General features: G+C 42.4%; 3 protein-coding genes across 7 annotated transcripts; 1 reads left to right on the forward strand and 2 right to left on the reverse strand.

Annotated features, from left to right (window-relative positions):
* Positions 1 to 2,400: 2,400 nt before the first annotated feature.
* On the reverse strand, positions 2,401 to 3,876 carry MRPL57 (mitochondrial ribosomal protein L57). Of its 4 annotated transcripts, none has more exons than XM_048047022.2 (2): positions 3,702 to 3,876; positions 2,401 to 2,880 (listed from the first exon to the last, which is right to left on the reverse strand). In XM_048047022.2, the coding sequence occupies exons 1-2, from the start codon at positions 3,874 to 3,876 to the stop codon at positions 2,564 to 2,566; spliced, it is 492 nt and encodes a 163-aa protein (XP_047902979.2). In that variant the 3' UTR covers positions 2,401 to 2,563. The 4 variants fall into 4 exon arrangements, with proteins under 4 accessions (XP_047902979.2, XP_047902980.1, XP_047902978.1 ...); XM_048047023.2 differs by having other exon boundaries at positions 3,667 to 3,801; XM_048047021.2 differs by having other exon boundaries at positions 3,606 to 3,736.
* SKA3 (spindle and kinetochore associated complex subunit 3) lies at positions 3,874 to 20,953 on the forward strand. 2 transcript variants are annotated; one of them, XM_013188162.3, is made up of 9 exons: positions 3,874 to 4,007; positions 6,264 to 6,328; positions 7,208 to 7,373; positions 9,040 to 9,466; positions 12,273 to 12,373; positions 13,160 to 13,332; positions 13,545 to 13,754; positions 13,942 to 14,063; positions 19,487 to 20,953. In XM_013188162.3, the coding sequence occupies exons 1-9, from the start codon at positions 3,875 to 3,877 to the stop codon at positions 19,554 to 19,556; spliced, it is 1,467 nt and encodes a 488-aa protein (XP_013043616.3). In that variant the 5' UTR covers position 3,874; the 3' UTR covers positions 19,557 to 20,953. The 2 variants fall into 2 exon arrangements, with proteins under 2 accessions (XP_013043616.3, XP_013043617.3); XM_013188163.3 differs by lacking the exon at positions 19,487 to 20,953 and adding an exon at positions 15,607 to 17,115.
* A 3,216-nt stretch (positions 20,954 to 24,169) lies between these two features.
* SAP18 (Sin3A associated protein 18) lies at positions 24,170 to 27,363 on the reverse strand. Its single transcript, XM_048047024.2, has 4 exons — positions 27,202 to 27,363; positions 26,945 to 27,054; positions 25,449 to 25,571; positions 24,170 to 24,666 (listed from the first exon to the last, which is right to left on the reverse strand). The coding sequence occupies exons 1-4, from the start codon at positions 27,271 to 27,273 to the stop codon at positions 24,510 to 24,512; spliced, it is 462 nt and encodes a 153-aa protein (XP_047902981.1). The 5' UTR covers positions 27,274 to 27,363; the 3' UTR covers positions 24,170 to 24,509.
* Positions 27,364 to 27,397: the final 34 nt, after the last annotated feature.

Here is a 27,397-nt window from a genome sequence, read left to right on the forward strand (position 1 = left end):
CACAGGTACCAAGCTACTTTTGGTATGCTATCTAGAAACTGGGCATGTTTTCTAGTGTTATAAATGCCTACATTTTTCAGGTAGTTTCTTCCCTCGTTTGATCTTGTGTTGCTTCTCTATCTTTCTAAATACTTTTAGGGGGTTTTGGAAGTTTTCATTAAGTTCAACGCTATTCAGTATCCGCTCAAAGTACTTCATGCTGTAGTTTGAAGTCCGTCCAGTTGTAGCTCACCAGAGCCCCAAGAGGAGGAAAAAAAAAAAAAAAAAAGGCAGGATTTGTAGTAGGATTAATGTCTGGCAGATGTACCAAGAGAAGCATCGACTCTGACACAGACGGACCAGATCTGCCTAGATCTGGAGCACTGACTGATCATATTTATTTAAAAATAAACACATAAATCCTTTGAGCTTCACGGTATATGTTCTTTGAGGACGCTGGCTAAAATTATACATAATTGAGGGATTCAGGTATACATTTAAAGAGGTTCCAAGGAGCTACTTTAACTGTAAATGCAGATCAAGAATACATTTTTCATAGTACATCAAACAAATTAAATTAAATAGCTGGGTATGCAACATAAGAGGATCTTCTCTCCCTAAATGGCACCAAAGAGAGCAGCTGCATATAAAGTTGTTATAATACTGAACACATTTACTACACTCATTTCTATCAATTTATTTTGTATATATAGACAGTTTTTATATGCATTTTTCTTAATTACATAACTGTCACAAAATGTAATGAAACTGCAAGTTGTAGTTAGTGCTAATGCTGATTTCAACTGGTGTTTGGCTGTTTTGTTTTGCAGCAATTACTTGAATCTTGTTTCCATTATATTGCTAAGTCTGATGATGTTTACAAAACTGCTTTCATTGTTTTTGGGAGTATCCCCACCTTTCCTTCCCCTCGCCCTGCCACAAGAAATAGAGAGCACATGCTTAGCAGTCAAGCACATGTGTTGGGGATGAAGTATCCATTATTATTGGCACCAAAGCATTAATGGTGATATGTGATGTGGATTCCCTTCTGTTTACATTATTTAGCTGACAACTTAAATGCTTAGCATGTTCCTCTCTAATTTCTCCTGTCCCTTAACCTGTTGCTGTCAGCTTTGTTGTGAGAAACTTAAATCTTTCTGAACTGCAAGTGTTTAAGACCATAAAAGACATCACAGAAAGAAGCAGTAGTCCTGTTGTTGTTAAAGCGTTCAACCTGCCCCTCTGTCCCCTCACCCTCTTTTTAAACTTACCTGAACACCCCTGGGTTCTCACTGCAGTTCCTTTTGTATTTGCCAGCAAGGGTTATCAACAGTTGCACTAATCACAATGTCCTCGCTGTTCTACTTCCACAGGTATTTTTAATTGTGCTGCCTAAACTTGTAATGAATTGTATTTAGGTTTCAGGTTAAATGTAAGATACATGTAATGACACATTTATTATATTTTTTTGTATGCTGCAGATAGGACTAGTCCTATGCACAGAAAAAAAAAACATGTTGCCATTTATAGTTTAATACTTGAAGTAACTTTTTAAAATGGGCTTTTATAAATGAATTACGTACAAAATCACATTACTTTGCCTGGAAGTTCCTTCGTGTTTTAATCGCATTGTGCAATTTGCCCATATGTATACTTTTCCATATGTTATCTCAAGCCATTTATAGCCATTAGAAAGCGCATTTGAGATTTTGAACATCAGTGTTAAACCTGTTCATCCTCCTCTGAAATGTAAGTCATGTTTAAATACAAAGTTGTACTATTTTAGGCCTATATTTCAAAAGTGATAAAATATTAATGTATTTGACACAACTTCATCAGTGAATGCAACATTGACTTAATAAAAGTATGTGAAATAAGCTGAAAATGGTATGTGTGTATTAGATCAGCAAGAACTGCCACGTACCTGGGAACGTATCTGTAACTAGTGATGGAAATAATTTTCACACTCTAGCTGCAACGACCAAAGATTACACTCACTCCTGAAACATGTTCCAGGTTGCTTGGTTTTTACAGGAAAAATAAAAAACTTAGCTTGTGGCTGATGATGTTCCTTCAGGACATGAAACAACATGTAGAAATCACGCTGCTCAAACAGGAATCAGTAATGTTTCTTTTTGATCAGAATTAAGTTCTGTAAGTAAGGGCAATTAAGACTCAGTGGGACACTGCCATAATGATAACACTGGCATTGAAATTCAACAATTGAATCACGGAATTATAGAGGTCTTTTCCCGCCTAAATGATTCGAAGATCACCAAGCCCAACTAAATTCTTTCCAGAAAGTTTTGAAAATGGAACATTTTATCTTCTATTAGCTGCAGCTTCATATACCTGTGACTTTGTAATTCTGGTTCATCTTAATATATATTAATATATATATATAATTAATAAAAAACTAAATACTGTTCTGTAGGATTACTTTTAATGTAAGATTTTTGTGTACCACAGCAAAGTGTCACTTATCTGCCCATATTACACTGTATTACAAAGCTACCATAACAGGTACAACAACATATTTTGTGGCAGTGCACAACAGCTGCCAAATACAAGTACACCCTGTTATTCAAGATGTCCATTTCTTTGAGACATTTAAGTGGTTCAAGTGATCGCTCATGTATCTATGCTCAGGAAACTTAGATGTCATCGTGCTTTTGAGAGTTTCCCATTTTGCACGTCTCCCTTCTCTGTTATGATTGTATTCTTGTTCCCGTGTCAGGTAAGGTCGACTCAGCCAGTACTCATTCTCTGCTTCAATTTCTAACCTTCGGATCATTGCCTGCTTCATTGAGAGGGTAACCACCCTTGGTCGCCTGTATTTTCCAATCCATTGTTTTCCAGGAATTCTCTTCCGGAGCAATACTGTTGTTAAAAACATGGTACCTTAAAATATAAACAAAAAATATGAAACACCCATTACCTTAGGGACAAAAATAAAATTAACAAGAAAAATGAAAAACATGCACGTATTTATTACGCTGCCTTTTAGCTAGCTGTTATAAGGTTCAGACCCTGATACTAGCAAACAACCACTCTGTACAAGACAGTACAATGGCAGATATGCTGGAAACATAAGACCAGAAAAGGAAAATTGAAGTTTTTTATTTAACTGGAGAGTTTACTCAGTTATCCTTAAGGAACAGAGGTATTATTAAGACGTTAATCCTTGAGATTTAACATTTTAAAGCATGTCCTCTGTAAATAAATCCCGAAAAAAACAGCCAAATACTGTTAAAGAAAGGATTTACTCCATTCCTTAATGCTACAAACAGATATCAGCACTGTTAAAATAGCGTATTTCCAGGTCCATCTTCTGGATCTCTTTTTTATCATGTAATATGTTCACTATGCCAGTATTAAGTTATCACCTGGTCTCTCCGTAAACTTACTAATATGACAATATCCACTCTTGGTTTTGAACTAGGGGAAAACCAGGCTTGTGGAGAAAGACAAAACCCTGCGTTAGACCAACCAGCAGCAACACAAAGCCCAAATACTGCTTCAGACATAACCCCCGGCTAGGACAGAGGCAGAAAAGCCCAAGCCAAGCCCAGACGTGACACGCACGCTCCTCATTAACCCGTCCGTTAGCCCTGACCGTGCCTAACCCCGCCGTGTCGTTCCGCAGCGCTCCCCAAGCCGCTCGAGCCCGGCGCCTCCCCGCCGTACCGCTGAGGAGAGCCCCGCTCCCGCTCCGCGCTCACCCCTCGGGCACTGCCCCGGCCCCGGCCCGGCGACAAGATGGCGGCGGGAGGGGTTGGGCCTCGCGCGGCTCGCGAGAGCTGGCGGCGGCCGGGCGGGGCCTGGCGGCGCCAATGGCGCGCGCGGGCGGCGGTTTGAAGGCAACGGCCGGTGGCGGCTGTAACGAGCGGCGGCCATGGCTCCCCCCGGCTCCTCTCAGCGGGCCGCGGGCGTGTCCAGGGAGTTCTTCGGGAAGCTGCGCGCCCTGGCCCTCACGCTGGAGAGGGAGGCGAAGCAGCTGGAGCGGGCCCTGCGCCGGGAGGATGAGGGTGAGTCTGTGAGGCAGGCTTCCAGCAGTGAGAGCTGGAACAGACTAACGCCTCCCCCCAGTGGTGCAGGGGAACGGGGGCTGCGGTCAGTCCCTGACGCTTCGTCTCCGCTGCTCCCTCACGGTCCCTCCCTGCCCCTGCTCCCCGTGGGGTCCCTCCCACGGGATGCCGTCCTTCCCGAACTGAGCCTGGGGGGCTGCCCACAGGCCGCAGCTCTTCCAGAACTGCTCCCACACGGCTCCGTACCACGGGGTCCATCCCCCAGGAGCAAACTGCTCCAGCACGGGTCCCCCACGGGCGGCAGCTCCCCCCAGACCCCCTGCTCCTGCGTGGGCTCCTCTCCACGGGCTGCAGCTCCGGCCCGGGGCCTGCTCCTGCGGGGGCTCTCCATGGGCCGCAGCCTCCTCCAGGCCACATCCACCTGCTCCACCGGGGGCTCCTCCACGGGCTGCAGCGTGGAGATCTGCTCCGTGTGGGACCCGTGGGCTGCAGGGGGACAGCCTGCTCCACCAGGGGCCTCTCCACGGGCCGCAGGGGAACTTGTGCTGCGTGCCTGGAGCACCTCCTGCCTCCTGCTGCACTCACCTTGGGGGCTGCAGGGCTGCTTCTCTCTCAGCTCTCACCCCTCTCTCCCAGCTGCTGTAGCACAGCAGACTTTCCCTTCTTTCAGTCACCTCACCCAGAGGTGCAACAACATCACTTATTGGCTTAGCTCTGGCCAGCACTGGGTCCTTTTTGAGGCAGCTGAAACTGGCCCTTATCTAGCATGGGGCAGCTGCTGGGCTCTGCTCACAGAGGCCACCCCTGCTACCAAAACCTTGCTGCGTAAACCCAATACATAAGTGCAGGTCTGGCCTCACCTCCTTCCTGGGGCAGCTGAGGTCCCAGAGGTGGGCTGGGGGCCCTGCATCCCTCAGGTCCCAGCCCTGTTCCAGCCACAGGTGCAGGCCATCACACACAGGGCTGTCTGGCATTGCCCAGGCACTGATGGCTGACCCACTTCTGCCCACTAGGGACCCCCTCACCCCTCTGCTGACTTCAGCCCCTCACCGGCTGGTCCAGCCCAAGCTTCATCACAAGCACTCACCCCAGTAGCTGCACCATGGACGTTCCGGCACTCCCACCTGTGGACTCAGCCCAACTACTGCACTCACGCCCATGTACACACACAGCATGGAGAGCCCTGACCCAGGAAAGACATTAGGAAGGAACTTAATAAGAGCACAGGATAGACTTTGCAGCCAGGGACAGGGCACAACTAGATGAGAGTAACAACCACTTAACCATTTACAAGTAACAGGCCCTTTTTATCCTCTCGCCCCCCTGTTTTCCCATTCTTATTCCTCCCCACATCACCACTCCCTTCTCACTCCTCTCTCCCAGCTGCTGTTGCACAGTGTTTTTGTTTTTCTCATTCTTAAATCTGCTCTCCCAGAGGCACAAACAACATCATTTATTGGCTCAGCTCTGGGCGCCCCCTTCCCTACCATCATCTCTGAGCACTTTTGAGGGTGTGCAGATGAGCTTTTATCACACAACATACATAAATAAATTTGAGTCTGTATGATAAAGCAGGACTCACGTTCTTGCTTTTACCCTTTTAATAGATCAAGACAGGAAAACACATTTTCAGGGTTTGTTCTCTGTCTGAACAAATAGTTCAAGGCTCTAATTAAATTTATCGCTCTGCTATGTCGTGTCACACAGCAGGTGTCCTCTTCTATGCTATTTATTCGCATTAATCTTAATTTCCAGTGAAAGAAGTAATGTCAGCTTTTGACTGCTGCCTGTATAAGTGAATAATACTAAGACCTGTCTGCATATAAATAAGGCAGAAGAACTCAGCTTTTTGTGAAGTCTGTTTGTCAGTGGTATCCAGATCATTTTATAATTATTATTTCAAAATCAAGCTCTGTAAGGATGAAAATTTAGCAAAATAATGCTTTGCTCTCCACGCACCTACCTACTGCAGTGATGTCTGCTGTAGGTTATTTTTTACAATATTAGCTGCAACTCTAAAATAGAAGCCTGGGCAGTTTCTCTGTGTAGTTCAACACACTGTGCAAACTGCAGTCTCATGCAGTGCAAGGTACCCAGTTATAGGTACATGGTATGAACTAGTTAATCTTAATTTTCTGTCTCGATTCTTTCTCTAAGATGTGTCTACATTCTGATGTACAATGTACTCATGCTAAAAAATACTAAACCCCCTTTTTTTCATTTCAAAACCATTTTATGTGAATGTGTATATCAAAGACTATGAAGAAGAATCTCCAATAAGAGTCTTACAGGACCTGCACAGTGAAATCAGGACTCTGAAGGTAAAGTCTTAACTTGCTTCCTTCTTGAAAAACTGGGGGGGAGGTGTCCATAAACTGATGGCTGTATTTTGATCCTTAAGCCACAATGCAACTCTTATTCAGCAATTCTGACCCTTATTTTTATTCATTTACCTCAAAGTCCTCATAATGGCTGTGGAAATACAAGGCAGAATCCAAAAATTTTGGGTGACTTAGAGCTGCGTTTATAAGTTTGCACTTGATGTTGTCAGTCGGGTCCACGGGGGACAATGGGAACGGGGAAGCTGTAGCCATGCCAGGGCATAGCTGTAGGGGAGCAGGATGCAGGAGCTCCCTTGGGAAGAGGCATACCTGTCTTTGTTCAATGGCTAGCGTTTAGAATAAAGGAAGCCTTCACAGGAGAGCCTGCGCTTTCAGCCGTTCAGTTAAACTTGTAGATAAAGTTCTCCATTTCTTTAACAAGCAGAAAAATAGGCTTTAGAAATGGGCATGAAGTAACTGAGGGGTAAGTTAAGCTGTAAACTTGAAGTTTACCAGCTGTTTTGCCCTACATTCTTTGTATGTGGAAGTTAAAGTCCAAAACCAATTGTTATGTAATTTTACTCCTATTTTTAATGGAGCAAAAGCACATTTTTGTTTGATGGGTTACCGGGAAGTAGTTATACTGTGAACTGTCGCCTTAATTTAATATTTGTACATTTTTTTTACACTTAATGCCCTGTATATTCCTGATGTTTTATAACCTATTTTTTGGGTATAAAGAAGACCTAAATGTGCTGCTTATCCTCATCTGAATTGAAGTTCACTAATTCTTCCCAAAATGCTTAATGTGTAAACAATTACCAGGTGGTGATTTGAAAACCAATATTGTTACATTTCTCCTTTCCTCCTCCACCAAAGGAAGATGTTAATGCCAGTCTTGGTAAGAGTTGTTCTGAAAGGCAAGAAATTAATGATTTTATAAAGGCAAGTGAAATATTGATACGAAGAAATGCAGCGGATCTGGGAAAAATAAGAGAGCTGTTCCAGAAATATGGCTACAAACCACGTGTCAAAGTCTCTGCAGGTAATATTTTTTGCAGTAGAATGTGTGAACATAAATGAACTTTCTAAAAAGGTTTCTCTTTTGCTATGGGTATGTTTTTGTTAATTAAGAAGTCAAGTATATCTGTTATTTGCTTTATAATAACCTGAAGGTAAAGGTTCTGTTGTGATTGGTGCCCACAGAATAAATTAAACACCAAAAGCTTACAGTCCGATCTCCTGACATGCTTTTAAGTTTGTGTGTGTTTCTCTTCACTAATAGCTATCCTGAGAAAACGTGTTAGCAAATGTACTCTCATAACCTAGAGAGCTACGCTGCTTCAGCTTCTCGTGCACGAGAAATTATTGTAGATACATCTACAATAGTTTATATTCATACGTGGTTACATTAGCTTAAATCACCACAGAGAAAATCTTAAATTAATGCACTGCGTAGCACAAGTGGGACAAGAGAAGCACATACAGAGTTTAGGTGACACATAATAGTCTATGAAGTGGTAGTAGCTAGATCACTGAGTTGAAGATGCTTAATCCAGTCAGAAACTGCATGCACACCTGTGTGGAAAAATCCAGCTGAGCGAAATGAGTTTAAAATAATACCGTGGTGTGTACCACACACATTCCTTTCTGTATCAAGGGCCCAATTGGTCTTCCAGATGCCTTTGGCAGGGTGTGCCTGAACCTTCTCCTGAGTGTTATCCAGTAATTACACAAAACACCATTGTGGTCGTGGGCCATGTTCACCCAGAGCTAAACTACTGAGTGTTTTACAAAGCTACCGCAGAAGGCTCTAATTTTATACTGCCTTACTTCCCTTTCTCTATACACCTTTAATGAGGGCTTCAGATACAGCTACAAGGTTAATTTCTTTTAAGATGCATCTTTTAACTAAGTGTATTTGCACATGTAACCCCAGTACACATGCAAAGGTAATACCTCTGCCATATTATTTTAAATATTTTCCCCTGCTGCTTATGTCATGCAGAAATTCACAAATGCTTCGGGGTGTTTCAGTTTATATAGCTACAGAAATGTACAAGTTACTCCTGTGTTTATTTCTGCAGTGGACTATTGTTATCTAAAAAATAATCTTTTGTGAGTTTTTAGTTACTGCTTTGTAACCTTTCTTCCATGCAATTTTTCTGAATAATGAGCACGCTAGTACTGCATGCAACTTTTGTTTTTTTCCCCAAAAACATTTTCAGTTCTATACAAAATCTGTTTTCATTACCATTTGTTGTACATTTTTAATGAATGTCTACTCTTGCAATAAATAACAAAAAACAAGTAATATAAATAGCGTGAAGCAAAACCAAATTAATGTATTCAAGATCAATACTTTGTGTCTGTTCCATGCAGAGGTAAATTCTGTTAAAAATATGTTTGTGTAAGAAGCTTTCAGTATCATTTACTCCTGGAAATAATATTTAACAATAGATAATTCAATAAGTGTGTGACCTGTGTTATAAATATAGCTTAGCCTGACGTGATACCTGTTTTAGCTTCAGGTTTCAGCATTTTAAAATGAAAGAAGGAATCTATTTTTTTAGAATAATGATTTTTTTTTTAAAGACTGTTGGGGGAGGGGTGAGGATTCCTAACTTCATAAATTCTTCAAAGAGAAACTTCTGACATAATTTTATTTTATTATTTTAAAGTTTGTTTGTTTGTTTGTTTTTCTCCAACAGAGGAGCAGGAAGAGGAAGTTAACAGTGATTCAAAGGTGTCTGCCCAGAATAAATCTGATGAAGAAAAAGCAGATGATGTACCTCATCTTCCTACTTGCACTGAGAACCCACTGGTGCCCAGAGACCCACTGCGTAACCCCCAACTTTCAGATTTTGGTCTTTCACAATATGCTTTCTCTAGGCCTTGGAGTGCAGTAAATGGACAGCAAGCAGCAAATTCACAAAAAGAAGATTCAAAAGCCAAGACTCCACTAAAAACACGTACCCCCTGTATTTTGCCCAAAACACCAAAATGTATGCTCAAAATGGATGACTATGAGTGCTTAACACCAAAACTTGAACACTTTGGCATTAGTGAACATACCATGTGTATGAATGAAGATTATACAATGGCACTTATTCGTAAAACTACTGAGACGAGCAAGAAGTAAGTAAATTATTTAAAGTTCAGGTTGTTTCTCCATTGAATTTTCCGTAGTTTTTTCTTGCTGTACTATTTTCCTGGTGCTATTGCCCGTCTTTTCTTCTGCAAACAGGTAATTTGTTTATTATCTACCAGCTGGTTAGTCCTGTGTCTATATCCAGCTCTCTACATGTATTTTCATGTACACTTTGCATGCCAGATACTGATATGAAATACATCTCAGGTACACTCCTTCCCTTGACTGCACCACGGTAACAATCTCCCATATACAATCTGTTTACAAGGGGAAAATACAATATATAACTATGATATTTTACATTACTTAACCTAGGATTTGTATTTGAGGATGCATTGCCCGAAGTAGACGTTACATTACCAATTTAAAGTTTTAAAAATCTTTAGGAATATAGCACTGGAAGTTTTTGAAGCGTTTGGTTAAATGCCTCACTGTAGAAATACGCTGTACTTTCTTATTATTTCCTCAAATAATATTTTGTAAATAGCTTCAGCTTATTGCACAACTTAAAATCTTTTGTTTTTTTTTTAACTTTAGAATTCTTTCTTACTTTTTTTTCCTGTTTAATGAGAACTGTTTTAAATATGATCTTCAGCTTTAATTATGGCCACAATTTCTAAATGGATACATCCACAAATGTACAGTCTCTGTCTGTGTCTTAGAGTGAAATGATTACAGAGCCCACTGGAGATGTGATTTTTTTTTTTTTTTGGTGGTGGTGATGTCATGTATAAACACTGTCAGTCTTCCATACCCCTAATGATAAATATCAAAGTTCTGTAGAGAATTAGATACAGGATGGTTGGTGCGTGTTGCATCGTTGTCATCATTAATGGCCAAAAACAGATGAACATGCAAGCAATAATAGGGCCTAAAGTTAAAGCTGCACATGGATTCAGAATCTATAAATCATTAGAGTTAAAATGTGTTTAGCCAGTGTATTTGTTTATTTTGCAATGTTGTTAGTATTAGCATGCAATTTGATTAGAAAGACTGAAACAGTCTAACTGCTTCTTATCTTCAAAAGGCGTTTGTCTCACCCCTTAGTGAGAAGGTTCAGCATGTTAAATGGGTAGAACATTAAGCCAAAAGAAACTGAAGATAATGTTTCTGGATAATGGGTATAATCTTTTTAAACTTGTCTGATACTCTGGGAACATACACTAGTTCAAATGGAAGTAGCTTTATACATGTGATTTCCAGAAATAAAGACAGGTAATAATTCTGACTTTCTTGGAGACAGCCCTGCCCTATCACATCCCTTTCTTGTGCCAGCCAGGTCTCACACCTAGCTGAAATCTGCCTAGCAGCTGTGCATTGTGTGAAAACCACTTTAAAAACACATCCCAAAGTTCATTTTATATATATATATATATATATATGTGTGTGTATATATACATACACACACACACATTATATATATATATAAAAATAATTCTCTGTGTATAAAATCATACTTTACTAAAACATAAAATATAAATATTGAAGAGATCTCAATTCTCCAGCTGTTTAGTTTTTTTCAGATTTTCAGTTCTGAAACAGGTAAAAACAACATACTCTACATGTACCTACTACAAAGCTGAAACCAAAAGTAACTAGAAAAGAAAAAAGTGGAAAGTGTCTGAACAAAAGTGTTTACAACAGAGAAGAGCAAGTATAACAAAAACTAAAAATCAGATGGTTTCAGGTATCTATAATACTACCAAAGAAAAACTGACTTGAAAAAGTACATTGTTTTCTTTAATTAGTTTTTGTTGTTGTTTTTATAAGAAAAAAAGACTCAAAACTTGAGGCTTGTTCATCTAATTAAAATATGCTGCCTCAGATGGGTTTTCTTAGTCATAGGCTTTTTATGGAGGAGCTCCAAATCTGGTTCTCATAACAGAGATAATACCAGAGAAAAAGTGGAAGATTACTTAAATACTACAAAGAAATGTGTATAAAAAAGGTATTTTAAACATTTAAAATACTTTCACTTAGCTGTCTACACGTTTTTCCACTAGAATGTCTTGGATGTTAAAAAAGAGTTTTCAAAATTTGTTTCCAGTTTTGTGGAATTGATATTGAATGGTTTTTCCCTCAGAAGTCAGTTAGTGATTAACATAATAATCTAACTCAAACTTTAAGAACTAGTTAAAAATCGTTTAGTATTCAGAATACCATTAGTAGGTTTAGAGTCAGGAACCACTAGCCAGGGTGAAATAACTTCGTATCATGGTTGCTATGAGAAAGTTACAATTTAATAGTCAACAAAATTGCTTAGTCTGTAAATTGTTTCTTCTATGATGGTTGTTCTATGTTGGTGTTACTACAACTGAGAGATTGCACAGAAACGTGTCTGTGTTCTTAATTTGCCCATTTGTGGCTCAGAAACCTACAACAGCATGTTAGACATCTTGAAATGCACAGACCTGAAATACCCGTGAAATCTAGTTGCTATGAGATTTTTTTTGCATGGGCTTTCATTGACAACGTTCTCCTGTTATTTAGAATTTGCAGGCAGCAGGCAATTCAAAATGAAGTAGGCTCTATCCCTCACACATTTGATTCTCATCTGGGAAAACATATTATTTTTAATACCTTGGATTAAAGTCTCAGTATGTTTAATAGCGTGGTTGGACTGAATGTTCACATGCTACAAATTACAGCCGTAGAATCGGAGATAGTAAAGTATTTCAGGAGAAAAATTTTAGACTCATGTTGATGAACAAATACTAGGCTGACTGGGTTGACAGTATTCCTTTCATGGTGATTTCTTCATATTGAGAGTTAACTGAGGTTTTTGGGTTTCAGCTTACTTAAAAAAGATGATCATGAAGTGAATGTAGTAAAAACGACATCCAAGGAAATCATGGTTACACCTGGGCCAAAAGCAGAAACAACAGACAAGAATGGTAAGTTAAAAAAAATTATAATAAATGTACATATGTGTTTTTCTCATAATGCATATGTTAACACATAGTAATTTTTTAAACTATGATTCATCTTAAATATAGTTAATTGAGGCCCAGTGATTATTTGCCTATTAATGTCCAGAAAATGTAAAGTTGGTGGCTTCTATGGGAAATCTGTTCACTTCAGTATAAATCATTGCTCATTCTTCTACTGTTATCCATCTAGAATTATTCAGAGGCATCCATCATTTCATAATTGTAATTTATTTTTATTAACAATAAAAATACTATTATGCCAATTTAGCCCTTTTCCAATAATATTGCATCTGTTTCAAGCCAGGAAATTAAAAGAATAGGAAAGAAACTGCTTTAAAAGATGCTAACCAAACAGTTACTTTGAGCTTTCAAGAGTAGCACTAAGATTTTCTTTGAGAGGAAATGTAATATACTCTCTTGAAAATGTATGAAGGTCTTGGAACAAATATACGGACTACTGAGTATATGAGAAACTAAAGCGATAGTGATTTAAGTTGGGCTTTTTCAGTTACATTCAGTAGCAGGACTGGACATTTTTTTTGTATGTTTGCATTTGCTGCCATTAGAGCTCTGCAGCTTGGATGTTTCTTCATACTAGAAGTGTTGTCAACTAAAATGATACAGGTGTTCTGGAGTATGCAAATAAATCCATATAAAGCTAATAGATTTGGGAAACTAAACTGAGGCACTGCAACTGGCAATATGTATGTATATTTATCAATTCATTTATTTATTTTTTCCTAATTTCAGCAGCGGACTGTATGGCTTCTCCTATGGTACCCGTGTTCTGTACGCCTGGTTTGAAAATCCCTTCCAGAACAGATAGTACAGTGTTATCCAAGTCACAAGAGATAAACAAACTGCTTCTTCCTAATCATACAGGAACGCCACCACTTCCAGATTTTGAAACAAGATGGCTAAAGGTAGAAGCTATGGTAGTAAATAGCAATTACATCCTTCGATACGCTTTTACCATAAATTGTTTTTCAAATGTCAATTTGGGATTCTTTTCCTATGCTACTTTTCTGTATGTCATTGTAGATCTTTCTAATGGTAATTTTGTAAGAACATTTATTAATACTCCATCTAAGATAAATAAGTTAACTGAAGGCATCTAATACTTCTTTTGCAACAGGTAAAGCTGGGGGAAAAGAGTGAGTCAGTGACAGAAAATGATGCAAAAATAAAACAAACCATAGAAGATAGCGTTCCTCCTACTGTGAGCTCAGATGAGTATCTTAAACGTTTGGGAGACCCTTCTCCTCCTAAAATAAAACAGTATGACCATTTGCTCAGTACTCCGCCACCTCCAGAAATAACAAGGATACCAGATGATGTTCTACAGGTCAGCTAATATGTATTTTTCTGAATAGCTTTCATATCAAAACAGTAGTATTAAAAGAGTTGAATTCTATCAAATCTTGTTCCTCAGAAAGAAAGGATTCTCTGCTGCTTATTGAAAATGTCTAGACTGTAATCCTGTTTTGAGTTCTTAAATAATTATTTTAATTCCCTTTTAATGTTTGCTGTAGATTCTGTCAAAGTATAATCATAAAGTAGTAGACTCTTCTAAAGCCAAGAAAATGGAGACTAAGGCAGGAGGCACTACAAGATTTGAAAGTGATTTCACTGATTACTGCAACAAAGAGAACAGGTATGATCAAATTTTACAAATTTGATTATATAATTGAATTTGGAGGAGCTCGGAAGATGCTTTAACGCATTTAGAGATTAACGCAGTTGCTTTTGCTCTTCAGCTACCAAAATAGCTCTTGTTTATGTGACTAAATATCTAGTCTTTGGCGTGATATGTCTGCCTTTTGTATAAAGAACAAATACTATAATTAATTGTGTGTTTGAATCATCAGAAGCTTTAAAAATTGAAGGAAAACAAAGTTAGTTTTTACTGATTTTATCTGTAGGTATATTTTGCTTTTTGGTAATCAAAGCCTCTGTGAGTGTTTTATGCTTTATTCTGAGTAAATTTAGGCAATAAAGCTAAAGAATGGAGAAAATTATATAAAGTGACATAACCAATTATGGTGGTCCTTTTGGCATAAGGCAGCAGGCACCTCAGAACCACACAGCTGTTTGCTCACCCCTCCCCCCAGTGCCAATGGGATGGGGTAGAGAACTCATGGGCTGAGATGAAGACAGTTTTTAATAAGGAGAGGGGGGTGAAAAAGGGAAAAAAAAAAAAAGATGCACAATGCAATTGCTTGCCACCAGCCGATCAATACCCCGCCAGTCCCCAAGCAGTGGCAGCTCCCCCTCCCAGCCAGCCCCCCCAGTTTGGAACGGGTTGCCCAGGAGGTGGTGGAGTCACAGTGCCTGGGGGTGTTCAAGGAAAGGTTGGGCGTGGTGCTTAGGGACATGGTTTAGTGGGTGACATTGGTGGCAGGGGGAATGGTTGGACCAGATGATCTTGGAGGGCTTTTCCAGCCTTAATGATCCTGTGATTCAGCATGACACCCCACGGCATGGGGCATCCCTTTGGCCAGTCTGGGCCAGCTCCTGGCTGTGTCCCCTCCCAGCTCCCTGGGCACCCCCAGGTACCTCACTGGCAGGGCAGCACCAGGAGCTGAACAGTCCTTGGCTCTGTGTGAGCGCTGCTCTGCAACAACTGCAACGGTGGTGTGTTATCAGCATTACTCTCATCCTAAATCCAAAACACAGGACTGCATCAGCTACTAGGAAGAAAATTAGCCCTATCCCAGCCAAAACCAGTACAGGCAAATACCAATTTCTTTGAAATGCAAAGCCACCGGATGAACAATATGTGAGATGAAATTAGTCTACAATAAGCGTTAACTAATCTTTGAACGATGGAATAATGCATTTTAAAAATTGATCTAAATAGAAGTTTTGACAACTTGATCAAGTGTAGATATTCCTCATCTGTTATACTTGTTGCTTATCTGTTAAACTTGGGGTCACTACGGATTATTTGGGCAAGAGGTACAAGGAAATTATATGAAGTAAAATAATAATCACAACAATTCGGAATGAGATGAAGAGAAGTAGGTATCTTAATATACTTGGAGTTGGAATCCATTTGATTAATCTGATAGAGTAAAAGGTCTCGTTTTAGTTGACCTTTTTTTGTCAGGCAAGTTCTCAAGGTTTGTGTCTTCTGCTAATTCAGAATATGATTGAGGTGGTAATAGGTTCATGAACTCTTCTGGATATATTTGCAGAGCCTATCCTGGTTTTTTCAAGCCAAACGTTTGAAATCAAGCTGAAGACCATATTTCACCTTCATGGATCTTATCACTGAATCATAGAAAGCTCAAAAAGCAAAAAGAAATACCTGCAGAAAAGAAGAACAAAAGAAAAGTGTGTTGTTTTCCTGGAGAAAACTTGATATGGATTAATTCGAACTAATGACTTTACGCATAATGTTTTGTTAAAATTAGTGACAAAATAGATTTTGTTTATATTTTTTAATATTGCTTCAAAGAGGACTAAGGTCACGTATTATGTAATACTTCAGTTGTTCCATGTGATTCTTGTGTTTGCTGTGGATATATGTGTATATACATTTGCAGTAGGCTGTAGAGAAATGTAATTAAGTTGCAATAAAGGGAAAGTCCAGTATGCTGCCCAGAAAGTAGGTATCTCTCGATGTTGTAGTGACACTGCATATCTCTTTGAGGCTGCATATCTCTTTGAGGCTGAGTTTGAAGTGTAGTACTCTGACAGTATTTGGCATCTTCAATGGAATTGCTATTTATGTGAAGAGCAACTCCTGCTTTACTGTTTTAAAGCATTCAGACAGATATTCCTTCATCAGGCTGTCTGATGGACGGGCATTTCTAGCGCTTCTCTTTCAATTATAGCTTTCTTACATAGACATCATATTAAGTACTAGGCATCTGTTTTCCTTTTGGCAGTCTGATAGCTATAGCCATAAAAGGTGACCGTCTTGAATATGAATAACTTGAAAATATATTGTGCAATTGCTACTCGTTAGAGATCTGCTCTGTCTTTAACTGCTTGAAAGATTTGTTGGCAGGCATGTGAATGATTGCTTTCCTCTCCCATGCACCACGGCCATGTGTGTTCTGTAAGTGGTGCTGTCATTTCCAGTTGTGCAAATGTATCCCTGCATAGCTGACCAAGTTTAACTTCTCAGAGCTGTTTGGCACCTTTTGGATATCTGGTAGTCACAGCAGTTGAGATGCAGGTTTTTTTGGTTTGTTTGTTTGTTTTTTCCACCAGAGATTTTAGTCTTGTCCAAAAGAAATCCCAACTATGTATTCCTGCTTGGAGCCAGTTTGCTGTTACCAGTGTCAGCTAATCCTCTGAGTGACTTGAGTACTGCGTTTACCAGCTTTATATAGTCTTCCTCTTGGCAGCTAAAATAGTGCTATCTTAGTGTGCTTTCCTGAATTTTCTGAACACAGCTGGACATTCTTTGAAATCCTCAGGATGTGCACACATCTGGAGATGCCTGAAAGTATTTTCTTGGTTGCTAGAGGGACTTGTCCTGGCTAAAACCTAGTAAATGTAGGAGAATTTTTCATGTTATCCCAGCCGCTTCCTGGGATGAGCGTGCATCAAATTAGCCGGAGAAGCTGATTTTCTACCAATTCTGGCCTGGGCACAGTTTTTTCTTTCCTAGCTTCTGTTTAAAAGTATATATTTTATGTCACTCTTTGAAATTGACCAATACTTTGAATTCTGAATAAATCTGTCTCAGCTGCTTTGTGTCTGCTTGGAAAACTAATCATCTGCTGCTTATAAAAACTCTTATTCATTCTACCCAAGTCTTTCAGGGAATGAGGACCAGATCTCCTTCCACCGTCTTCACAGACTAAAACCACTTAACGGGCTGGATGCTAGTCGTGGAATTTCATGGTCCTAAAAGGGTACAAAATATTCTGTTCCAGAGCAAGAATCCTTTTGCCAGACAGATTCACCAGCACTAAGCAGGGGGGGTTTCATAGCCTCCATTCACCTTGCACTTAATGGCTATTTGATGAATGATACTTTCTTGCCCTGAAGCAATCCAGATACCCTGAAAGACTAGGTTTAGCATCAAATGGAGCAAAGAGCCTGACTACCCAGGACCTTGATGGATTTCTTTTTCCTTTCAACTAGTAAAACTTATAATAAGGCTTATAACTGTCCCTTCCCTAAATGTGAAAACAGCATAATTCTGTTAACATGTAGAGATAGAAGTTCTCTTCAGGATGACACTGAAATCTTAAAATCTTATGGTCTTCTCATTAAAATATCCTAAGATGGAAGACATCTACAAAGACCGTCCACACAGGACCACCCAAAAATCAGACCCTATGTCTGAGAGTGTTGTCTAAGCACTTCTTGAACTCCAGCAGGCTCGGTGCTTTGATCACTTCCCTGGGGAGCCCGTCCCAGTGCCCGACCACCCTCTGGGTGCAGAACCTTTCCCTAACCCCCAGCCTGACCCTCCCCTGTCCCAGCTCCATGCCGTTCCCCTCGGGTCCTGTCGCTGTCCCCAGAGAGCAGAGCTCAGCGCCTGCCCCTCCGCTCCCCTCGTGAGGGAGCTGCAGGCCGCCATGAGGCCTCCCCTCAGCCTGCTCTGCTCTGGGCTGAGCAAACCAAGGGACATCAGCCCCTCCTCATATGTCTTCCCTCTGGACCCTTCACCATCTTTGTTGCCCTTAAGGTATTAGGACAGGATGCTGGCATAAGACAATGATTTGGGATCTACAAATGAAGTTTTACAAATTCATTTTGTTGTGTTTTTTTTTTTTTCTTACAAAATTACTCAATACAAGTAGAGTTACTGTTTGTGCTAACAGCCTCTTGTAAGGAGAAATACTGCTATGAGGTGGATATAATCAGAGCAGCAAAAGCTAGTTTTAGTTTGTCATGCATGGATTTCATTCAGTAAAGTGGTAGCTTGAGTATTGGGGATGGGGGAGGCACAAGTGGAAACAAGCAGTGTAGGAAACCAATCCCTGTTCAAAATCAGCTGGGAAAGGTGGTGGTGGAAAGTTTTTGTTTCCTCAGTTCATGGCCATGTGATAAACCACACACTCAAACACTGGAACAACCATGGATGTGGGCTGGAGGAGGTTAAGACTCTCCTTAAGCCAGTGTTGCTGCTGCAGAAAGGCTTGTCCCACTGCACATGGAAATGAAATGACAGGTTAGAGTGGGAATCATACAAAAGAACTTAAAAGTTGTGTGTTGTTTTGTTGTAGGGTAGATGCAATAATAGCACTGGCCTGTCAGGAAGTGCAGTTTGGATAAACAGCAGCTAATTAAGCAGCAAAGGCCTTTATCTGTAAGGGACCATTGTCACCTGAAAACGGGCAAAGTTGACTCAGAGCATGTTCTGTGCTATTCTTAATCCTAACTGGGGGCTGCTTCCCCTAGCAGACGTTTTTTCACTTCTTTTGCACAGAATTTAGAGGTTGTGTGGTTTTACAAGGGATTGTTTTCACCTGCTGAGCCACTGAAAGCTAATTAATTTTATTTTCTAGTTTGTCTTCATTATGGAAATTAGTAATCTCAGACTCAACTTCTGCCTGGTTGCTAGATCAGATGCGAGGGAAGGGTGAGAACGGGATCCCGTCTTCTAGCAGTAGCCTGCAGTCAGAACAGATTGAGCACAGCATGAAATTGCACTTCAATAGTTGGGACATCTGGGAAGCAACCAAAAAAACATGGCCTTTGGTTTGGCTTCATTTGCTACAGTTCTTAATGTTTTTGCATTTGTTTTAGGATATAAAATGTGTCAGCTAACAGAGCATTTGCTCTATAATTCTATTTGTTGTCTAAGGAGTGTCTCAAATTGTTCTGCCTCGGAAGCCCCTAGAAGTGGTAAATGCTTTCTTTTCTTTGAAATATTTTGCCTGAGGTTAAATACAAATATAGATCTCACAAGGAAACGAAGCTTCCCAGATGGCTGTCAAGTGGACAAATGACAAGCATGGCTTTTAGTGCCTCCTGCTGTGCTTTTATTGGTGTTTTTATAAATCACTGGAGCAATAACTGGAGCCCAGGCATCTTTGGTTATTTAAAGCATCATGGATGCTTTAGATTTTCCTTAAGATGTGAAATTTATTTTGTTCTCTGTTTTAGAAAGCCAGTTGTCGTTACTCAGATGTTCCAGTACCCATGGTGGTTGCGTGTGTCCCATCAACATCTGTAGCAGATATTGGAGCTGCCCTGGATTTTGGGAGTACTGTTCACAGTCCCATGCCTTGTTTCTCCATGGGAGAGTAATACAGAGATTGTGGCATTTATAAGGAGCAGTGACAGCATCCAGTGGCTGCACTATGGAATCGCATGCATGCTGTTCCACAGAAATACGACTTTCTACTAAAACTATATCAATTGATGCCGCCTAATTCTCAATCAACCAGAAGGTAAAACTTCCTGCTATTCCTATGGTAATACCCACTTTTACAAGGGGCAGCTGACAAAATAGCTAGGAGCTGACCGGGTCCATGCACTGCTTTGGCCTTGTCTTGTCTAATTCAAGTTGAAAGGTTTTAAAAAGGTGGCACAAATATGGGAAAACGGTCCATGGAAGAACATGCTCTGCTACATGGGCATTTCTCCTAGGAAAAGATCAAGCAAAGGATGGTCGCATTGCAGAGTACGCGGCAGGAAAGTGTTCAAATGCCTTCATGATGCGTTCTTGGTTAAAGCCCTGCAGTTCTGCTCCCTACTGATTGCTTATGCAGTTGTTGGAAACCGATATAAGCCCTTGCTGCACAGTCCTGCCTTTCCTCTCCCCCAGTTGCAGGCTCCCATGCCCTTGGTTGCATCACTGCAGTTGCTGCTGTGGCTGCCTGGGAAGGCATTCCTGCTCACCCAGCCGCCAGAACTGATTGTTGTTTTGCAAGGTTACATTACTCCTGGGCTCTGCGCTGACCCAAATCACTGCTCACCTGCAAGGGCACTGACTGGTGCTGGGGCAGAAGGGAAAGGGCCAGGAGGAGGGCGAGCACAGGTGTCCTTTCTCACCAGCAGTTTAAGCAGCTCATGAAACCACATCCTTGCATATAGGCATGGAGCTGGCTTGGCTGTCTGTACAGCTGTTTTGGTAAGGTTTTTTGTGGCCACAGCTCCATTAGAAGTTCAAGGGCAGCTGAAGCAGCTCCTCTTCTTCACTCCAGCACCCATCACTCCTCCTCCTGAGCCCACTTGCAGATAATACTTTTTTTTTTTCCTGCTGTGTCACAGCTGAGCCTGCTTTTGACCAGAGCTGTAAAGCAAAACTTAAGCCTTCTGAATTGCTCCACTCAGGATAGCTTGGTGATGGAGCCAGGAACATCTCTGATGCAACAGAATTTACTGACGAGGCAAGTGTGGTTTGTCCTCACCTCTTAAATAAGAAGGGACTTAACCCAGACGCCAGCTTCATCAGCAGAAATGCAGCCAGCCTCTCCCGAAACCTCTACATAAAAACTTTTATGTGGGTCAAGGTCATCACAGAGACACAGCCACCCCTGGGGTGGGAGCGAGACCCCATAACAGAGGGGCGGTGAAGTGAGAGGGGGGCTGTGGGAACAGAGCCCTTAGTCTAAGGGCTGAGAGGAATATCAGAGAGGGATTTGACTTTTTTCCCATTATGTTAAATGAAAGCCTGACAAGCAACAGCATCAGCAGTTGTTACGCAAGTTGTAACAAGGTAATGGTGAGGGTTTTGGTGTTTAAATAAAAAAGCATTTGTTGCGACACACCTTCTTTCTTATTAAGTTTTTAAAAAACATTGGTTTAGATGGATGAAATGAGAGGGAAAAAGTCGTTCTAAGAACCAAGTTTGCTTGGGGAAGCAGAACAAAGTCCTCCAGGAAAAACAAACCTGGGGTAGCAGGAGAGGTGTGCCAAAGGAGTACAGAAACATGAAGCCACATCTGCGGGAGCAGAGCAGCTGAGCTAGCTGAATGCAAAAAGGACAAATTAAGGGAACAGTTTCCTGGGTTTTCTAGCTGGAGCCGTTTCATCCTGCTGCACCCTGGCACAGGATGGGTACTTCCACTTGTGCTGCCAGAAAAATAAAATGAGAGGTTGGGTGCTGGTGAAAGCCCAGCTGTGACATGAGAAGCTGTCTGTTAGTGCTGTGAGCATTGAAAGAGACAAAGGAAAACCCCACTTCATGCAGCAGCCTTGCTGAGGGACAGAAACTCCTTGTGAAATCTCGGTGTGCAAAGCAAGTCCTGCTAACTGCCAGCTCCGTGTGTAGTGTTTGCTACAGCGTGCTGCTTCCTGAGCATATGGCATTGCTCACTGTTGTTGAGCTTTGAGACCGTGTTTTAATTTCTCCAAACTGCTGCTTTGTACATAATTTGTTCTTTTCAGCGACTGACTTCCCTCAGCATTTCCAGGAGTTTTGAAAGAGACGTGGGAGCTGCTTACTGGTGCAATCACCAGGTGACAACTTTCACTTGCCCTTCCACCTCTTTCAACATCTGGATGGTTGTGTCCCAATGTCTGGCTTCGAAACAGCTGCTGTTGGACTTGATTGCGTAGCAGATTTTTAATGTGGGGAACCATGCACTGCACTGATTTCTCAGGTGTGTTTTTTAAAAAGAAAGGTACAGGAGTTGAACTCCCTTCACTTCTGCATGACATCTGTGCGAGTTTTTGAAGGACAAATCTCAACCCCGACAGATGTTTGGCCAGAGGCACTCAGGGGCGAGGTCAGCTGAGGCTCATACCTGCGTGGAAGTCATGCGAAGGCGAACTGCAAACCTAAGCCTTCAAACTGAGGGGTTTGCTACTGAAGGCAGATCTGTGTGTTCATTTCCTTGTGATTTTGCTTCTTAGCCTGCCAAACGTAAAACTGAGGGGTTGTTCCCATTTTCCCGAGGTGTGCACAGACCTGCTGCCGGCTGGGAGCCTCGCTGGGCCATGCCTCCTGTCCCAGCTGCTTCTCAGAGCAACTCCAAGTCACAGACACCTGCATATTGGCTACATTTAATTTCTGCCAGTTATCCGTAAGGACATTAAAAGCCCAAGCCAGTACACAAGGAGGAGGAAATACCAGTATTCCTGCAACTGAAGGCCCTTCTCTGCCTTTGGTGGAGGCTGTTCAATGCCCTAATTACACACTGCTTACCCCAGCAGCATTTATATTCTTTTCTTAATTTAAAAAAAAAAGGTGGGGAGCACGACATCCCTGCACACAGCTTCTCCTGCTCCTGCCCTTGCCTTTCTCTCAGCACCAAGCGGACACAAGCAGCGCCTGCCCTGCGGCCCCTGGACTGCTCGGGGCCAGCCAGCAGAGGAAGGCAGCCCAGGAGAGCCGGGAGATGCCGCAGAAGCGAGGTACCTTCATGTCTCAACGTCTCCCCCTGCAGTGACAGAAGGAAACAGGCAAGCGCTGGAAAGCCTCAGGTTCGCTTTCCATCACGGCCCTGACTTGCGGGGAGACAGCCGGGTCACCTCTTCCTTCTGTTCCTCAGGGTGCGAGGTAGCACCAGCTGCTTCACCCCGACAGTTCTGCAGGAGAGCAGAGAAGCCCCGAGCCGCCCCTTCCCCTCCGCTGAGCTGCTGGAAGCTGGCTGCTGGGTGCCCACTGAGCTGCTGGACGCCCACCGCCAGCCTCCAGCTTCACCAGGCAGTTTTAAAGTTTCGGGACACCCTTGGACCATACCTCACTATCACCCGGCTTTTCCTGACACCCAGGGATTACAGCAGCTTGAGAAATCAACACTCCATACAAGCCCCAGTTACTTGCTAAAAATCATCTTACCAAGGACTAAGCAGCAAGATTTACCCAGTTCAGGCCAAAATAAAGCCCAAGATTATATCTATTGATTAGATTTGGATAACTAAGGGAAAGAGGAAAGAGTATTCACCTGCCCAAAACTTATGAAGCCAAACCTGGACTTTGTCCTCTTGGTCAGAGTATGTATTTTCATAAATATATTTTCACTATGAAGTAGTTTAGCACATTACTTAGACATCCTCTGCCTGACAATATTGGATTTCTTCTGGCCAGGTCTCTGCAGACATTCAAGTCTTCTGACACTGGTCTCCAAAGCAGGATGTGCAAGACAAACCATGTAGGTATAAAAAGAAGGTATTTTTTGCATTATCAGAGGTAACATTAAAAAAAAAAAGATGAAAAACTTATTTGTGTAGTTTTATAACGCACATAATACGTTAGTAAAGTAGTAGATGTGTGTAACTTAAGATGGGGGGGAAGGATAAATGTTCAAAAAAATTGTTAACAATGGAGTGTGCCATCAAGGAAGTTTGGATCCATTGTGCTATAAAAAGCGACATTCCAAGACAGCTTTGTATTTTCCATTTTTGAAGACAAAACCAGGTATTTCCAGAATTCAGGGCTGCTGTGCAAGTGTGCCAATCCAAATCTGCCTCAGCAGCTCTGCAGTGTGCTGGGATATTCGGGTGTCACCAAGACCACTTCTTGAATTCATCATTCAAGGCCTGTCCTCTTCTTGGAAGAAGATGGAGCAGCCCCAGGAAGCCACCATCATTCTGCTCTCTATCCTGCAGCCTTACACAGCTCACCTTTGACCTTCCCCAGACAACGTACCTACAGCAGCAGCAAGAGGAACACCAAGTCTGCCCGCTTACAGCCACATCCTCCATGATCATCCTCCAAAATTCAGGTACCAGTGGTTTAAGGAATCCTGCTGTAAAAGGCCACCTGTTTCTCTAAAACAATCCCCAAAGTTACCAGATAAAGGCCATGACCTTCCTGTCACCGATTTCAACTTCTGCTTAAAAGCAAACTTCTGAATTTCTCTGCAGAAACACACATTAAAAAAAAACACTCTCAAATTCAAAAGATTAATAACATCAATCTTTAATCCATACAAGACAGAACTACAGAACACCTGCAATCTTCTTGGTCGCATTTTATGGAGATCTTGAAACTCTGGACACACCAACTTACTTTGCAGACTAACAGTCAGGGAAAGAGTGATGGCACCTCTAAAAGAATAAGCGTTACTTCTAAGCAAACTAAAAGTTAAGGTTTAGAATTTAACTTTTACTCCTGACGCTTAGCTTTGCCTTCAAGTGTTCTTGCTTAGCAACAAAAGCAATAAAAAAAAAAGGCCTGCTTTAGAACAGCAAGTAGGAATAAGCACAAAAGGAAATCATACAAAGAAGCAACAGCTTAGTATGGTCTCATGCGGCTTGACGGAGGTGGTGCGCGGTTGGGAGGGGTAATTGCTATGTCCAAGTAGTCTCCGATCTGGAATTTCTGAGACTGCAACGTCATGGAATCATCTGTGCCCTTCCTGCCCGACATGGTGCTGCCGATCTCCTTCACCCTGCACGCAGGAGATAAAAGGCAGGTTAGTCAGAGCCCAGTCTCTCCGGATGTACAATACATGGCAAAAACAGGGACTGCTTTGGGTCGTTACAGCCTTCCCTGGCCACCCTCCGTACTATATTTAGCTTTTAGCTACATTCAAAGGGTTTTTTCCCCTCCAGTACTAGGTGGAGGATCCGTACTACCCCACGGACTGTAGGGCCGTGCCTATCCACTGGTTACCAGCAAACGCTGGCTCATACAGTTCTGGAAGGCAGACACCTGTAACGAGATCACTCCTAAAACTCAAACAGTCTCAGATACATGACCTAACACTCCTCGTACCATAGAATCATGGAATATCCCAAGCTGGAAGGGACCCACGAGGATCACTGAGTCCAACTCCAGGGTCCCCAAAGGGCCACCCAAAAATCAGACCCCATGTCTGAGAGTGGTGTCCAAATGCTTCCTGAACTCCATCAGGCTCAGTGCTGTGACCACTGCCCTGGGGAGCCTGTCCCAGTGCTCCGTATCACCAGAAACAAGGCCTCATCTCACACAGTACGTCCATATTCTGGTTGGTTGCCAATCAAAGTCTATGAGCAAATACACTCATTGTTTTGGGAACACAAACTACAACAGCCGCCAACCAAAATGTAGAGTTTGTAGTGGTGACCATGTAGTCTGTTATCAAGAACTTTAGAAATTTGTTTTGTGGGCACTGGACTTTGTTAATGAAAAATAAGTAACTGCTCTGGTGCTTCCAGTCTTCTATTAGTCTGGAGAAGAAACGCCACTTACCTATACCCGGGCCGCTTGAGATCTGTAAAAACAATTGCAAAATTGAAGTGCGTGCCCTTCTTCCGTGCCTCTGGGTAGACCTCTTTCACTAAACTCGTCAGCTCCTTCAGGGTTGCATCCATCCTAGGTTAAACAAACAAACCAAAGTGGTTAATGTTCTCAAAGCAACAACAATGGAAACAGCTTTCCAAAACCCACTTAAGATGGGACCAATATATTGTAATTATTTAAACAAACATCTCCTTGCCTTTGCATGCCTTCCGCTGGTATCTGAAGAAGAAGGTTTTACATACTTGAGCTACACAGGGAGCCACCTACTCCACAACGACATGGCATTCCCAACAACGTATTTTCATCTGGCCATCAAGCAACAAGAAGTCGCTCTGGTCAGTGACAGCACCCCACAGAATTCACCACCTACGGGGCACTGGAAGCAGCACGCTCTTGTGCATTAAGAATGTGGACAAAGGTTTGACAGATGTGGGTCCAGACGGAGTTTATCTTTTAATTTACGGTGACATGGGACAAAGTCTCTTTACCTCAGCATCTGCTTCTCCAGGTCTCTCAGAAAAGTTACAATTTAAACAGTAATTTTATTTTAACGCATTAATGCACTTCCACAATGAACAGCGAGTCTTCTCATCTAAGTTGGTATTTATATTAAAAACAAGGGAGGTTCAGGGATAGAAAACAAACAATCATGAACAGAGTTCTCCATTCCCGCCGTAACAGACAGAACCCTTCCTTTTCCCCACCCTTCAACGAGAACAAAAGTTAGAATCCCAAGAACAAAAGGACCCAATCATCACAACCAAAGCAGCACTAATTACACTCACTCGAAGCTTTAAGCAACCAAAGAGCAGTCTGTTGACAGACAATGCCCATTCTGATTTCTGCAGATGACAAACAGCTCAGACATCATCAATAGCCTGGGCTGAGTCCATAAACCCCATTAAGCAGTAAGTCAGAAGTGTTTGCTTTGTTAGCCACAAAAAAATGGATTTATTCAACTGTACAATGACAAACAAGTTAGAACTCTAGCAGAAACCTTTAAGGAAAAACAAGGTTTAAAAAGTAGCATAATTCACTTTCAGAGCGATTCTAATAATTCACTTTCAAAACAGCTCTTTGAAGTGCTATAAGCAAATACTGAAGTGTTACCAACAAAGGCTAAATGGGTGTTCTGAAGTGTGACTGAAAGCAATAAAAACTGGCTGGTAAAGCAGTGCTACCTGGCCATATGAAAAGAAACGTGCTGCTTTACTCTCAAGAGGCTCCGAATTAAAGCGACAGAGTTCATGGAGGAGCTCTAGACTTCTGTAACAACTGATGCTAGTGGAACGTAGGGCTGTTGGGGTGAAATTAATTAAAAAAGAAGAGAACGCCGAAAAAATGCCAACAGACCAGCCTGAGCCGAGACGCGGCCGCCACTCAGCCACCCCCCCCCACCCCCCCCCCCGGGTCGGGGAGGGGACGCGGGGCCCCTGAGCACTCACCAGGTGTAGATCTGCAGCTCGCTGGAGGGCACGTTGCCGCGGGAGAACTCGTCCATGCGGTGGTGCCGCCCGTTGTTGGTGGTGAAGACGCGGAGCAGCAGCGGGCACGTCTGAGGGGGGAGAAGGAGGCGGCGGTCAGGCCCCAACGCCAACAACACCACCCCCAGAAAGGCCCCGCACCGCCCCTCCGGGACCCCGCACCGCCACCCCGGGACCCCGCGGAGTGAGGGGGCAGCGGCACGGAGCCGCCCCGGCACCTTCTCGCGGTCGATCGGCTTCTCCGGCTCCTTCTTGATCTCCTCCTGCGTGACGCGGGACTCCACCGCCATCTTGTCGCTGCTCGGCGCCCGGCCGCGGCTCTCGCGAGAGGACGGGGGGGAGGCGGGAATGGCGGGGGGGGACTGAGGGAAGGGAAGGGAAGGGAGGGGAAGGGAAGGGAAGGGAAGGGAAGGG

This window comes from Anser cygnoides, chromosome 1 (assembly GCF_040182565.1).
Source record: "Anser cygnoides isolate HZ-2024a breed goose chromosome 1, Taihu_goose_T2T_genome, whole genome shotgun sequence".
NCBI classification, from domain to species: Eukaryota; Metazoa; Chordata; class Aves; order Anseriformes; family Anatidae; genus Anser; species Anser cygnoides.